The sequence below is a fragment of the Harmonia axyridis genome, chromosome 4 (genome assembly GCF_914767665.1).
Source record: "Harmonia axyridis chromosome 4, icHarAxyr1.1, whole genome shotgun sequence".
Taxonomy (NCBI): domain Eukaryota; kingdom Metazoa; phylum Arthropoda; class Insecta; order Coleoptera; family Coccinellidae; genus Harmonia; species Harmonia axyridis.
Window position 1 is genome coordinate 22,311,732 of NC_059504.1, and position 16,238 is coordinate 22,327,969.

General features: G+C 32.5%; 1 protein-coding gene across 1 annotated transcript in view; it reads left to right on the forward strand.

The window, feature by feature from the left end:
* The first annotated feature begins 306 nt into the window (after positions 1-306).
* Positions 307-16,238, forward strand: part of LOC123677956 (cAMP-dependent protein kinase catalytic subunit 3) — a 51,267-nt gene continuing 35,335 nt past the window's right edge. Inside the window, exon 1 of the mRNA XM_045614709.1 lies at positions 307-678. Coding sequence (XP_045470665.1) covers positions 549-678 — 130 coding nt within the window. The 5' untranslated portion in view covers positions 307-548. The remainder of the gene's footprint in view (positions 679-16,238) is intronic.

Sequence of the window (16,238 nt, forward strand, 5' to 3'; positions counted from 1 at the left end):
GTATAACAACAAACGAATAGATGTTGCAGACATTCTTGATGCGAAGATGTTTATGATTAGTAAAATTGATTAACAAATCATCAGTGAAATCATTTGAAATTATTATTATCATTTGATACATTCTTCCAGGAATTCTGATTTTTCGGGGAAAGTAGAAGATACTTCCCTCCAATATTTGCCGCCCCGGCAAATTGCCGGTTTGCTGGCCTCTAGAGCAGGCCCTGCTGATAGGAAACCGAAATCCCCCCAAATTTCCATTCTGTGTTGGTTCTAAAAACGATATCGCACTTGTAGGTCAGAATTCATAAACAACTAGACGTGCATTATATTAATAGAGCAGGCGCACGCCTTTCAAACTTTGAGTTTCTCTCGTTTGAACGCGCGAATTACAGTCGCAAGTCGATTGCTACCAGTACAACACGGGTTCTTTAGTAAACGACGCGCAGAAGTGACTTAAGACCGGCTAGAAAGCGACAAGTCAATACGACCGAGTACGTCTGTTATGACCTGAAATCTTCGCCGTGCTTCTTTCACCTTTCTTTTGGACGATGGCGACAACTTATGAGTATCGCGGCAGACAGGAGAGCATGGAAAGCATGAGATCTTCCTCACCAAGTCATCTTTGTTTCCCTGATAGGGAATACGATATTGATGATTTTTCTATTCTGAAGACGATTGGTGAGTGATTGATTTTGTTAGATTTTTTTGGAATGAGATGTTTGGGGTGCGAATTGTGATTTGCAGGTGAAGAAGAGTTACTCTAGGTTTAGTATTATTCTTATTCAGTGTGGAAAAGCCAAATGGAATAAATTCATTCATTATCTCAGTCACTGTACACATTTATTGAAAATCTCTAAACACGTCAAATTGAAATTTTAAATTGTCATCCTTCGTAAAAATGAAAACCCTACCTTCAACCCTCTTCGAAAGACAGGTACACCCCCAGAGCCTTTGCTAGCCAAACTGCCACCCTAGGCAGGTACCCTGTTTGCCACCCTAACAGAAGTCAACTCAGCAGAATGAAAAACTTGAAGGCATTTCTTCTGAAAAATATTGCTAATAATGCAAAAAACAAATAATTGCAAACCTGTACAAAAAATTATACTCATTTTAGTATTGCTAAGTGAAAAACCTTTGTCCTTTCCCTTCATAGGAATTATTCGCATTGTAATCGTATCTCTGTATCTACTCTGATATTTTTGAGTGGCTCTTTTCTAATTCGCTGACTATTACTTTTTTAAAACCACCTCCAGCCCTTTTTTCTAAAGGAATAAATCCTAAAGAATACTATGTGATTATCATAATTCCTTTTTCGACATTATTCACAACACTATTAGTATTAGTGTAACACATCGGTTTATCTACAATTGGCATTTATTGAAAAAATTATAGAGTTTATAAGCTCTATAATTTTTTCAAAAAATTATAATATTTTTTAACCGTTCAATGTATGTATTATGTATATGCAAAGTGAGTGCTATCATATTTTACTTTTTCAAAGTACCTTTGGGTTTGAAGACTTCAAATTAAATCAATGAAAGTCTTACTTTGAATATACGTAATACATACCTACATTAAACGATTAAAAAAATATTATAATTGATAGTGACCGGTAAGAAATGAAAACACTTCTTATATTTCTTGATGATAAGATGGAAATGTAGGAATTGAATCGTTTCTATAATACACTGCTCTTTTCAGAGAGATCAACCTTCTTATTGGATAATTGAAAATCAAAATTATTCCTGAAACAAACCTGTTGAGTTCATAAATTTTAGCGTTAATAACTGATTACGCGTCATCTCAGAAATTTATGAGTATAATGGATAATGCGGAACCATTGATGGTTTTTTTATATTAAATTTCTCTGTATTCTATTCTTTAATATTCCCCAAATTTTTTAAATCGGAAGTATGGGCTTATGATGATGGATACATCGATTGATAGATCGCGTCATTCTCTATTCAGAAACCATTTTCATGTTTATTGCAAACATCAAAATAGAAAAAAAATTGAATCAAGTGATTAGAGAAATTTGGTATAATATCAAAAACACAGAAGTAAAACAAAATGTAGAAAAAAATCATGAATATTGATGAAGTAGATGTTCAAAGTGATCATCGCGAACGCCTCGGCAGCATCCTCACCTCAAACAAGAAATTCTTCCAACATTATTTAACATCTCAGGAGTGATCCACCCAATTTAATTTTTGCAATAATCTTGAAAGCAATAATATCTCTGAATAGATAATGAAGAGATCTTTGAAACGATGTGTCTCAAGCGTATACTTCCTATGTGAAAAGGGTTGATGGTAATGTACGCATATTCACGAAGAAGAGTGACAATTTAAATTTTAAATTTGACGTGTATCGAGATTTTTCATAAATATGTTTAGTAACCAAGATTATGCATTTGTCCATTTGGCTTTTCCTCACTATATGTATATACATACTTATTTTATCAAAATCTGCTTTCATTTGCGAATATCAAATCTATTCAAGAAGAATTCATGGAAGATATTATTCAGTTAATCGACGTATTCAGACGTATTTAGAAGAGGAACAAAAAAAAAAGTCGTTTGTGTCAAAATTAGATAGTTTAGATTTCAATTGAAATTGAATTGATGTATATTTGTATCTATACGAAAATAAAAATCTTATTATAGGAGTTTCTTGAAATTAAACTTGTGATAATTATGTACGAACAAAATTTTTATGTTTTCGAATTCAGTGATACCGAAATCAAAACTCAATTAGTAGCAGGAAGAAGTCTGCACTAGTATAGAATAAGAAAGGAATATGATTGCTTGAAATTCAGCCTTCGAAACGCTCTGATATATTTCTCAAATTCAATAATTAATGCGGTTAAACAACCAAAAAATTAGGTTGCTTTACCAAATCAGGGAGTAGAACCTCATCGTTTAAGGCCATTTCCGGTTGAAAATTAGAAAATTACAGACATTGTGACGCTCAAAAAGAGTATCTAATTGATCATCATTTTTCGTTCATCTTCGAAGCAAGTAGTAAATATTTATTGTTCTATTTGTATCGACTAGTTTTACAAAACATAGATAATGACACGTGCCAAAAAATTATATTTCAGATAAAAAAATAGTTTCTTGATAACTTGCCAAACTGTATTGCCGTCGTTTGAAGTGAAAGCACTATTTGATTAAATGTATTATTTAATTTTAGAACTTGATAATGGATGGTCATCATTATAATTGACATGTTATAGTGTTAAAATTGAGGTTAATACAATTTCATTAAGTATGTACTAATTATTGAATTTTGGATCTAGGGTGATGCCCTGAAGAAAAAATCATTAAAAAAAATATGTTTATATGTGTTTTTAGAACAAATCCTTCTGAGAATAGATTGAATTATTGAAATAATATTTTCCATTGAATGAAATAATTGGATAAACATTCAAATGATATAATTGATAATTATAAATCATGTAATAGGTATCATTGTTTCCTTCATTTATGTGATAATGACATTAACAATGATAATAAAAATGGAAATTATTGGTGAGAACATAAATCGCGATTTAATTATTTCGCATCGGATAATATTTTGAAAATAAATTTTCCAAATTAGAACCTGAGTTTTATGGTTCAAAAACAAGATAAAAGATCAATGTTCTGTAGCGGAGGATTATTCCAATTAGTCACTGAATTTTAATATGTAATTCTTTCTGAAACTGAAATAGGGAAACAGAGAAATTCATTTGACCTTAAGGCTTCAGCCCGATAGTCAAGTATTCAGAATAAGTACATAGAAATGTGAATACTCATATATGTTATCGTTTGAGCAATGAGTTATAAGGATAAGTTAATGGTCCACATATCACGGATCAACTCCGGTCATCACTTAATCAGTGGATTAATAGTGGAATACAAATATCTTCTTCTCAATGGAGAACTTTCGATATGAATTTCCTTTCATATCAAGGTACTGATCCTTGTAATCAAATATCTTCATTTTCACATTAAAATACAGAATTTTCTGTATAATATGAGAAGCACAAGAATCATGACATTTCCGCAAGAAATTTATTTCTTAAACTATATTTTAGACTTTATTGGCATATTATACTGAATATTTCCCTCCTGTCAAAAGTTCTATGTATATGGAGAACAATTATAGAAAATTACAGCGAATATTTCCCTCCTGTCAAAAATTCTATGTATATGGAGAACAATTATCGAAAATTACAGCGAATATTTCCCTCCTGTCAAAAATTCTATGTATATGGAGAACAATTATCGAAAATTACAGCGATAATTGCATTGTAGGAAGCGCAACTGCACTGCGATAATTGTTCTGTTCATAGATGCATAGTTTCTATGCATCTTACACAGTTCGAATCTATGGAAATTCCATTCTACATCAGTTTGACAACTGACGTAACAGTTTATTCGGGAAATATTCCCCCGAATTACACTCGTGCATCAAAATGACCTGATAATTTCTCCTTTCCTTTCTCCAAAAATGGAAATGACCGAATGCAGTTTTTCAAAGAAAACACGCTGGAATGCGAAATTATCCGGTCATTTTGATGCACTTGTGCAATTACTTAAGAAAACAAAAAACTATGCAATTCTAACAAGACAACTATTATTTATTTATCACAATGAGTATTGAGTCTAATGAATATCAGGATCGATATTTAAATGAAGATTACAGAGGATTTTCAAATACAGGGTAGTCTGGTTTGAAAGGCGGAAAATCCAGTAGACGATAAAGAATCGAAAAAAAAATATGAATTTTTGAAAAAAAATCAGATTAAACTCTAGAATTTTCTTGAATTATTTTCGAACAACCTGCAGGACTACATTTTCATCAGGGTAGATTCGCTTCTAATACTTCCCTACTAGTCGCCAGAACAAAATAACTACAATTGAAATTGAATATTTCGCAAAATATTATTTATTTGGAACGTGAAACAGAAATGATATATTTTGAAAAATTATTGAATGACCTTTGGAGTAGGCTTTTTTTTTAAATCATGTAATAGGAACTACTAGTGCGTCATGCAATAATCGGAATTGTAATTTTGAATTCATTTTAAACTATCTACTTCAGAACTCTTTTATGGGTTCAAAAAAGTTTAATGGAAGTTGTAATTAGAGTTAATAAAAGGAGAAATTACGCTTTTTGTGCGAATGCAGTCAATAGAATAATCCGGGATTTGACAAGAGATTTCAACATAATTCATTTTAGTAGTTAACGGGATTTCGTCATTAAAAATTTTACTCTAAAAATTCATTAATTACATGTTATCAGGCAAAATCTATGAATAAAATACAAACTTTTTGAGATATTTCATATTATGTAGTAAAAACCAAAAGACGATCGAAATGGTGCTCTCCGTGAGTATATGGGACAGTCTATTTAAGTCATTTATCCTTTTGTTTTGATATAATATTCGTTATATTTGATTTGATATTGATATGAGATATAACCTAACGTTGACTATACAATATCTTGAAAATATCCAGGAATTTTACAAACAGTAATTATTCAATTACCTTCCAATTTGCAGCTAAAGGATATTGACGTTATCATGTAACGTGATCGTTTCGAAGTTGTCGTATAATAGTCAGATAATATGAAACTCATGCGTAATGGTACAATTTTAATGTCTTATTATTGAGATCCATTAGGAAATTAACAAGTAACATCCGAATCAGCATTTCGTTTATATCTACGTTAATTCACCTTTGTGATGGCAAATGGGAGTAGAACTCTTAAATTCCAATCAACTACATTCATAACACCAATTATAACAATGGTGAGTTTACAATTATAGAATGAGAGAACTGCGAAAACATGTATATAATATGAAACCTCGTATTCGAGTACATAAAAGCAACCAATTATACCTATCAATTAGGCAACTATTAGAAATAGATATCTCTGTGAACATCTATAAGTCAAATGAAATATGGTTGAACTCATCTTCTTTGGTAATCTGATGATACTAAACTATTCGAATTAAATGAAGATATCATCTACACTTCCAATAAACAGTAATTAATTGATGATAATGCAACAATTGAATTGAAAAAAAATTTGAGTTGATTCTATTATTATTATAAGACTATTTTTGAAAACCTCTTACACTTTGCTGTAGTTATTTTTTTTTGGGAATGAATCCCTCAATGAGATTCACTTGAATACGTCAATCCAGAAGTGTATATTCTTGATTTATTTCGATCCATTCTTTTTATAGCAAGAATGCAGAGCAATTAACTCAGAAGCCTCAAAAAAATTTATAACTATCTTCAATTTAACCGATTGGATCGATGAATGGCATTCAATCTTTCATTGAATTGAAATTGAGTGGGAAGATATCTGATTCACAACCTACGAAATACCAATGCTCCAATAGCATAAAGAAACTTAACTAATATTTCTATTTGTAATATCCAAGTATATGAGGGGTTCTGATGTTCTTCATGAAATTTGGCATACCTACTATTCGAGTAATCATTTTATATATTTTTTTTTATTTTTTTTTTAAATATTTAACTTTGACGCACCTTGTAAACTAATGAAGTTTAATTTGATTTATTTGTGATGTTGAAGAGTAAATTAATTCTATTCTATTCATTATTTGTATTGAGGAAATTGCGAAACAAGTAATTTCGTACTTTTCGTTTGATTTCACTGTTTGTAAAAAGTGTTATAATTATCCAATTTTATTCAAATATGCGCCATTTCATTCATTAACTTTTTGCCAACTGAAATCCAATTTTATTATGCTCCACCTATAGAAGCCTTTGTCCTTTATTGGAAAAAATATCATCATCATCAGCAGCCTCCCCTTTTGTCTTCCTCAGTCTTCTGTTCTAACCGAGGTTCTAACCTTCTCTCATCCACTTCTTTCCAACTTATTTTATATCATCTACCCAACGTCTCTGTGGTTTACTTCTATTCTATTTTTGTTCTCTTAATGTCCATTCCAACAGACTTTTAGTCCACTTATTTCCTTGATCTCTGGCTACATGTTCGTCCAGCGCACTTCAGTTTGGCAATCCTGACAATGACGTCTTCGATTTCGTTCGTCTTCGGAAAAAAACACTGACAAACAATTTTCACAGGCCTCTATTGAGGTCAAATATGCATCCCGTTGACTAAAGAAAGGAAGTGGTGATATTCACTTGGTGCCCGGTCTGGACTACAGTGGTGCATAAGAACTTCCCATCCGAGCTCCCGAAGCTTCTGGAGCTTCAATAAAGATGGCTTTGTCCTGAAGATATTAATGATTAATCTCCTATTCATCAATGCTGGCTGCTTCTTTTCGATTGTCAGCTTCAAATGGTCGAGCTGATCATAAGAAAGGGTAAAATTGAGCATTTGACCATAAGAGAACCGTGGTCCTTGTCGCTAACATTATCGTAAGTGGCCATTTTTTATTTCATCTGCTTCAGAAATGGGTTGACTTTGTTGTGATTCAGTAGCGATTCGCAGATGAAATTTGGTTCATAAGGTGTGAAACCCAAACAATGATTTTATTAATACAGCCTTCTACAAATGGTTCAAAACGGCTTTATGATCGATGTTCAGCTCCTGGAAGAGGCTTCGATTGTTAGTATGATGGTATTTGTCGATATTTTCCATGTTTTTTTCGACATTTTCGACGACAGGCCTGCCAGAGCGAGGTACGTCAATGACCTTTGCTTCACCACATTGTATTGTATGATCCGACCAAAAATGAAGGAGATATACCTACATATTTATTTGAGAAAAAATGGGCGCAAAATTTTTTCATTGAGCATTATTTATGAATATATTCTATTCCAATTTTCCCAATGCCACTACCAACTCGATCGAATCTATCATTGAGGAAATATTGGTCATTATTTTTTTGATATTCTTCCCGAATTTTTTCTTAGATGCGATCAATATGATGAGAAAAAACCTCAGCAGGTTTAATGTATTTTTGAGCGTCCAGATCGCTGTTAGTGAAGAATACTAACTGTCATCGTGATGAAAGAATTTTCATCAGAGTGACGTAGAAATTTGAAATTTTCAAGGTAGGTTCAGAACATGAATGCCGCGGTTAAGTTTGTTAATGGACAAAATCCCACTTGGGGTTCCGTAAATATGGCTATGTAAAATTTTATTCTCGTGAAAATTTCAAAACTAAATATTAGATAGACAGTTTAAAGCATCTTGCGACCTTCAATATAGATTGCATAACCAGAACTAAAGAAAATTCTAGGAGAGCATCGGAAAAAATACTCAATATTTCAGTGATAACAAATCCGTTTGAAATGAAATTTTGGGAGCAGATATAGAATAACAGTTTCAGGCTTGATGAAAAATTTTTTATTGAAGGCATCATCAGAACCGTACAAAATATAGTCATAATATTGAGCACTCGAAAACTCTTCATTCCAAATCAGTCCTTTTCTCGAATTTTCTTTCACGAAAGTTTTAAGATATCTATCAATAGAATTTTCCCTCAATGTTTTGGAACCTGTAATTACGAGTTTATGTAGGTTGTGAATGCGATAGTTTTATAATGTTGATTTGTTGACGGTAACAGTTGAAAAAATCCATCAGAACATTTTGCTACACGTGAAATGTCTAAAATGAACGCGATCAACACATTCACAGTTGGAAAAACAAATAAGCAGAGAAATCAAATTACCAACCTCAAACAATCGCACATTACCGTAAACCACAATAAAAAGGCCGTAAATTACTTGTTAATGATGACTTCAAATCAAATTAGATCAGACCTTGCAACCATGTCAGGCCATGAATCTCAATTGGATCTTCTTACTATATAGGTATTTATCATCGTTCATTTGAACTCGTGGATAAGCTAATTCGATTTGAGCAGATATTGTTTTAATTGTGCTCAGTAATTATATGCCTAAAATAAATTAATGTTTTTCTCATGCATTTATAAGTGTGACAAAATAACTCCATTGGAGTTTTTTCATTACCAGAGTATAAATTTATTTCTTTGAGGTTACGTATGCAATTCTGCAAAATATAAATACGGGGTGTTACCAAATAAAAGCGGATATTTTAGGGGACAAATCATTGTCAACAATCAGAGGGAATCCTTTATGTAAACAGAAATACAAAATAGGGATACAAAATAATTTTTTCTCGAAATAGTTGAGGAGTATAAAGAATGTCGTTCTGTGGACATATTTTACCAATGAATGGAATACCTATGAATATTTTTTGATTTTTTGTGATCCTCTTAAGTGGTGAATCATGCAACCCCTATTTAATTTTTTATCAGAACAAAGAAACAGAATTTCTAAAATTCAAAATACTTATGTGTTGAAAATAAACTTAAACCCAAAAATTTTGTTATCGATGTGTTTTCTCCGTGGAATCTATAGTTTTCTGATAAAATATAAAATACCAGATTGTGCATGATCGCATATTCTGCAAATGGAATCGAGATAACTAGTATCTTTTATTTTTGGTAGATCAAGGCCACAAAAATACGATTTGTATTTCATACAAATTGAAGAGCTAACTTCAAATAAGATTTATATTAACGATCGATATAATTGATTGATCAATGGAAAATTTGCCAGTCTTGCTTAAGTATTTATTCGTTGACAAAAACACACTTTTCTCTTCGGCAGAGGAAAAGTAGAACTTTTCGACGATCTTGTCAATTAGAGTATGACGTTGAAAGAAGAAATTCTCACAGTATGAGCAATACATAGTTTTGAAATTCAGTGAGCTATGAAAAGTACACCTCTTTTCATAGCCGTTGTAGCAAAAATATTATTCCTTCCACTAATCCTCTCGTAATCACTAAAAAAATAAAAATGTTTTCTCATTTTTGAAGCGTATATATTTCCAAGGAGAGGCCTTAGATCTTGACATGAAAAAACTCTCTAATTTTCGACAAGGATTCATCACCTCAAAACATGAGCACGTTTGCTAACACTCTGTATTCAGACTTACTATGCGTAACCGAGTTGTTTGGTCTTTTTTTCAAGAAACTCAGTTGAATTATGAAATAAAAGTCAAACTTCTGGCATGAATTCAATTACGAGTATTATTTTATTAGACTATTCCCGAAAAAAGTGAAAGGTCAAAAGCTTCATATTCGAGAGACATGTGATGATAATAAATTCAATTCAGTACCCCAAATGTGCTTGTTTACCAAGTACATATACTTACTTAATTTATTATACGTATAGGTAACAGTTATTTGTTATAATCATTATTTGCTACCTATTACAATAAACAATTTTTGTTTTAACACGAACAAAATACCATATTCTCTACGAAAAATATTATAAATTGTGCAATTATGAACATTTTGAGTACAATCGTTTTTATTTTTGCTTGAAGAAGTCTGATTACCTACTTCAGCAAGTATTTACATAAATACCATGTTTTCAAAATTTTCCTTATAAATACGGTTTTATAGAGCTCGAACTTCCATGGCCAGTAATTTTCATGGCTTGTTGTTCACTAAACCAGATTTTAATAACTGTCTGCTCTGGCACGATTAGAGTGATTTGTTGTTTTCACTTTTTTGTATCTAATCCTATCTTTCCTGCAGATAGCCTTGTCCTTTTTGATATCGTTTCCATGCACGTCGGAAAATGTTTGTACCAGTTACCATTATTATTTATTCCATTTGCTATCCACCGTCAGAAAAATGCTGTCATTAGTCATAACACCCCTTTTCGATATCAGTTTTTGGAATAATTCCACATGACACATTTCAGGATTTTTCAAATTTTGGGTAAACGATTGAGTATCTCCACAGTTTTTATTGACACCTTGGCGGGTTTTGTAGAATATTGGGTTAGATAGATAGATGGATATTTATTTTCAAAATTGCTATGAATCACAAAAATGAAATTCAGAAAAAAGTCAACTAAATAACTCAACAACAGAAAAGAAGATATTCTACCTGCAAAAAACATATTCCAAATGTTATTCTAATAATGCACTTCTAATGCATTCAATAGAGTTTATTGAATGTATGTTCATGAATAAACTCTGTTATTATTATTATTATAACACTGTACTGTACGGTTTTTTTGGTCTCCTGTAAAGATGTTCATTATGGACATAGCAGATTTACACTCTTAGCCGACGATATGGTTTTAATAACACTCTGCTTGTAATCACTAATCATCAATTAAAGGGTGTTTTTTTAGAGCTATAGAACTTTAAATTGCAATAAAACAACGATGGATTATTCGATTGACATGAATTTTATTTATCCGCAAGATAATCTTGTGGCATTACATTTTGAATATGATTTCTGGCATATGACCGCCACGACTGGCTTGGATGTACTCCAATCTGGACGTCCAATTTTCGATGACTTTTTCCAACATTTGTGCCTGTATATCGGCAATAACATGGCGAATGCTGCCTTCCAAATGGTCAAGGGTTTGTGGCTTATCCGCATAGACCAATGACTTTACATAGCCCCACTTAAAGTAGTCTAGCGGTGTTAAATCACAAGATCTTGGAGGTCAATTCACAGGTCCAAAACATGAAATTAGGCGGTCACCAAACGTGTCTTTCAATAAATCGATTGTGGCACGAGCTGTGTGATACGTTGAGCCGTCTTGTTGGAACCACAGCTCCTTGACATCATGGTTGCTCAATTCAGGAATGAAAAAGTTAGTAATCATGGCTCTATACCGATCACCATTGACTGTAACGTTCTGGCCATCATCGTTTTTGAAGAAGTACGGACCAATGATTCCACCAGCCCATAAAGCGCACCAAACAGTCAGTTTTTCTGGATGTAACGGCGTTTCGACATACACTTGAGGATTAGCTTCACTCCAAATGCGGCAGTTTTGTTTGTTGACGTAGCCATTCAACCAGAAGTGCGCTTCATCGCTAATGGACGTAGTAATTTTTGCAAGCGTTGTTCAGGCGTCAGTCTATTCATGATGAATTGCCAAACCAAACTGAGAATAAATCACTTGACAGCTGTTGAATCGGTCACCATCTTGAACAGTTATGCCAACTTAAAGTTATATACCTCGAAAAAAACACCCGTTATAATGTGAAGTTTGTGCTTTTATGATAATACCAGTAATCTTCGGTTTGTAATTGGTCAGATCAAATTCATATCATACAAAATAACTTTTGAAGTGTTATCAAGAAGTTTGATTCGATAAAATTTTACAGCAAAATTACCAGGTTTAGGATACACTATAATTAAAATTGTTTGAATGTGTTTAGATTTGTATTACGAACGGTGAAGTCGTTATTTATATACATATTTATATCACGAAACTAAAGGAAGGATATCAATTCAATTGATTTTTCACCGTTTCAGGCAAAAAAGAAATTTTCCAATATTTTCAGTAAAATAATTACGAAAGATTCAGGGACATCCGAACTATTGTTTTAGTTATACACCCTGTATTGTCTTCTTTAAGCCGCATCATTGATCGCGTTATCCAGTTGTGCGAAATACAACTTCAATAAAAAATCAAAAATATGATTTGGCCCTCTGCCTGCTGTCTCAAAACTCTATATAAAAGATCCAAAATTACGCGTTGTATCTAGACATGCTGACGCCTTTGCATTTTCGTCCTCCAAGGGATTTATTTTTATCGCGCTTGATAAATAGGTTACAGAAATCGAGGAACACTGCGGCCGGATGATATAATGTGTGTTTATAGCTGGTACTCGAGTGGAAAAACTTTTTTATCATTTTTTCCATTACGAAGACAGTCCGGTCTGGACTTTGAGCTCAATCAAATGGGAACACTTACAGTATTTTTCATCTATGGACGTGATATTCAATCAGTTCTGATGTCAATTGGTTGTATGCGCTTTATATGCTTTTATATTCTTATGCTCACATATGCACAGGGTGTCCCAAATTCGATGCTCACTAAAAACATCTCGAGAACTATAAGTCTTGGAGAAAGGATTCCCGATCTATTTTTTCGAAATAAGATATCAGAAAGCAGATCATATAGATATCGTGATTCATTCTCCAGTTACAGAGCGCTTTGGAAAAATTACTATTCCAAATATTTCTAATACGTTTTTACAGAATTTGTTATGGTTTATATGATACTCATAATAGATCATCGAAATCAATTACCGTTATTGAGATATAGAGGAGTGTCAGTGTTTTTTAAATGGGACATCGAAAAGCATCGTTTGTTATCGGTTTTCCAAAAATGCCATCCGTTTCAAAGATATTTTGTTTTTCGACTCCATTTTTTTGATGAGATATCTTATACATTATTTTTCATTTATTTCATAATTCAATTCATTTTGTGCAAAATCCATAACTGTATTCGAGTCGTATACAGGGTGTCCCATTTAATTAGTAGATAATTAATTATCGTTTTGGAGATATATGGAGGAAAGTTGGTGTCTTTCAAATGCGACACTCTATATATGACTTGAATTATAATTCAATGTACAGAAAATAAATTACATATCAAATTAAATGAAAAATATTAATATGTAAGATGTCGCATCTAAACAATGAAGTCAAAAAACTCAAAATAAGTGCATGACAATTTTGAAAAATCAATAATAGTAGGCATTTCGACAAATCTATGGCTAAAAAAACTGGGTTGAAAAATATAGGGTTTCCCATTTGAGAAACACTAACCCTCTTCTACCTATATCTCTTAAACGGTAATTCATTTCTATTATCTGTTAGGAGTAATATATACCATAAAAATGACTGAAAAAAACGTTTTAGAATTTATCGAATATCTCGAATAGAAACCAACATATATCGAAATATTTGAAACAGTTATTCAGAACGTCCTGTAACTCGGGAACGAATTACGATATCTATGATCTGCTTTCTGATATCTTGTTATTGAATGCCCTTGAATAGTTTTTCTTGAAATCTTAATTTCTTGAGATCATTTCAGCGAGCATCGAATTTGGGACACCCTGTACATATGAATAATATTGATTAAGTTCATGAGTACTTGGCCACTTCGTATATGAAGGCAAGGCACGTTTTTTTATTAATATTTCATAATTCACGATTCTATATTAGTTAATTGTTTATTTATAGATCCCAACTTATAAATATGTATACATAAAACGTCCATCAGTTACAGGACATTAAACCTAATCATAATTCACTCTTTTCAACATTTCCGACTGAAGTCATCTACTTAATTACTTTCTGTATGGGTTGAACACATTTCTGTCAATGACTGAGATTTCTGTAGGCAGTCCTGCCCTGAGAGGCGTGAGTGTTATTTCCACTTCAAGTCGACCTCAAAGAGTCATTTCTTTCGCAGATGATGATAATAAGCCACTTCAAAGTGACGAACCTGTTCGAAAATAATCGCAAACAAGAGAATTGATAGAAAGCGGGCGCACTCTCTCTAAATCAAAATATTGACATTGAGCAAACAAACATTGCAGATAATATTTACGCAAAGTCAGAACATCCCATCGTTTGTAGATAAAATATCAGTTTTGAAAATTAAGCAGGCAGGTTGAACATCACATTAAATAGCTTAAATGAACGACGCATTGAGAGCGTCGGCTATTTTTGTTACATTTTGTCCATCATGAAATCTGATTTGGCTTTGGTTTCGGTTCACAATGGCCCATATTCCGATTATGGCTTCTATTGATGAAAACGCTTTAAAATTTGCATTAATTCACTGTTCATAGGTAGAGCTGATATTCAAGACTACACACCCTCAAAAATATTGCAATTGAGAAACATTGGAAATTATACAGTTCTCTAAAAACTCTTACATCGATATTTGTTTGATACATACATTAGTAAGAACATTGTGTAAGAGATTCATGGCTTGACTTGACTTTCAAGCTACTAGACTTGGCTTGACTTGAAATCAAGTCGAGTCAAGAATTTATTTATCAAGTACCTACATACTTGAAAAATCAAGTACTTTCTATCAATCTATTTGATTTTTAGCAGTTTTATTGTATAGTGTGCACAACAATAAAGAAAGAATGAAATGAAAAGGAACCTAGCTAAAAATACTTCTAACTCATTAAATAAAAGAACCAACTATTCAAAATGAAAACACTGTTAAAATCACTATAAAACATAACAAAATATAAAAAAGAATATATTTTCTTATTATTGAGAAACCTTGAAACGCTGTTCAATAACATCATGAAAAGTCCCGGTTTACTATAGTAGAACACATTTTTTTTTGCAAAAATTCGCTTCTATTATTCAATATAGTTGCCTTCGAGGGCGATACAGCAATTATAAACATCTTCCAACTTTTCGATATCATTTTTGTAGTACGATTTGTCTTTCGTTTGAAAATAGGCCTCAGTTTTGGCGAATACTTCTTCATTGGCGCTAAATATCATTCCAGCGAGTATTCTTTTGAGGTCTGAGAATAGGAAAAATTAGCTGGGGGTCAGATCTGGTGAATACGGTGGATGCAGAAGCAATTCGAAGCCCAATTCATGCAATTTTGCCATTGTTTTCATTGATTAGTGACACAGCGCATTGTCTTGATGAAACAGAAATTTTTTTTTTCAAATGGAGCCGTTTCATCCTTTAAACGATTCAATAACGCTATATAATAATTGCTGTTAATGGTCTGGCCTTTTTGGAAGGAAATCAATGAATATTATACTTTGCGCATCCCAGAATACAGATGCCATAACCTCGCCAGCTTACAAAAAGCAATATTTTATCAGCACACGAAATTTTTTTTCCATCTTTTTTCAAATAACAAAAGTAGCTACAATCACAACGCAATATCTCACAAAATCGGACAAAGTCGGACTGCTGTCAAATTTTGACACTTATCGTTTGAAGGTTGGTACTAACTAAAAATCATATCGATTTAATACTAGCACCGCCATCTGTGCATCAGACCGGAGACTTTTCAAATGGCCTAATAGTTCCCGAGATGCTTTCAGTGAGCATCGAATTTGGGCCACCCTGTAAAAGTTTAATCGATTTGAAGTTGAAATACACATTCTTTGATCCCCTTATATCTCCCTCTTTCCATGAAGCAAGTATACCTATAATTATTTTCAAGATTTGAAAAAGTGAGTTAACTATACCAAATATTAATCGTATTTAAATTTAAATTTAATACGATTAATACTTGGTATAGTTAACTCACTTTTTTGACTTTCAATCAAAGTAATCTCTGTATCTCAGTACATAATACGGAATGAAAACCAAATTCATTTTCAGCCTATAGCTTTTATAACCAGTGGCAACGCCAGCTTTCAAAAACAGGGGTGGTCAAGAGGGG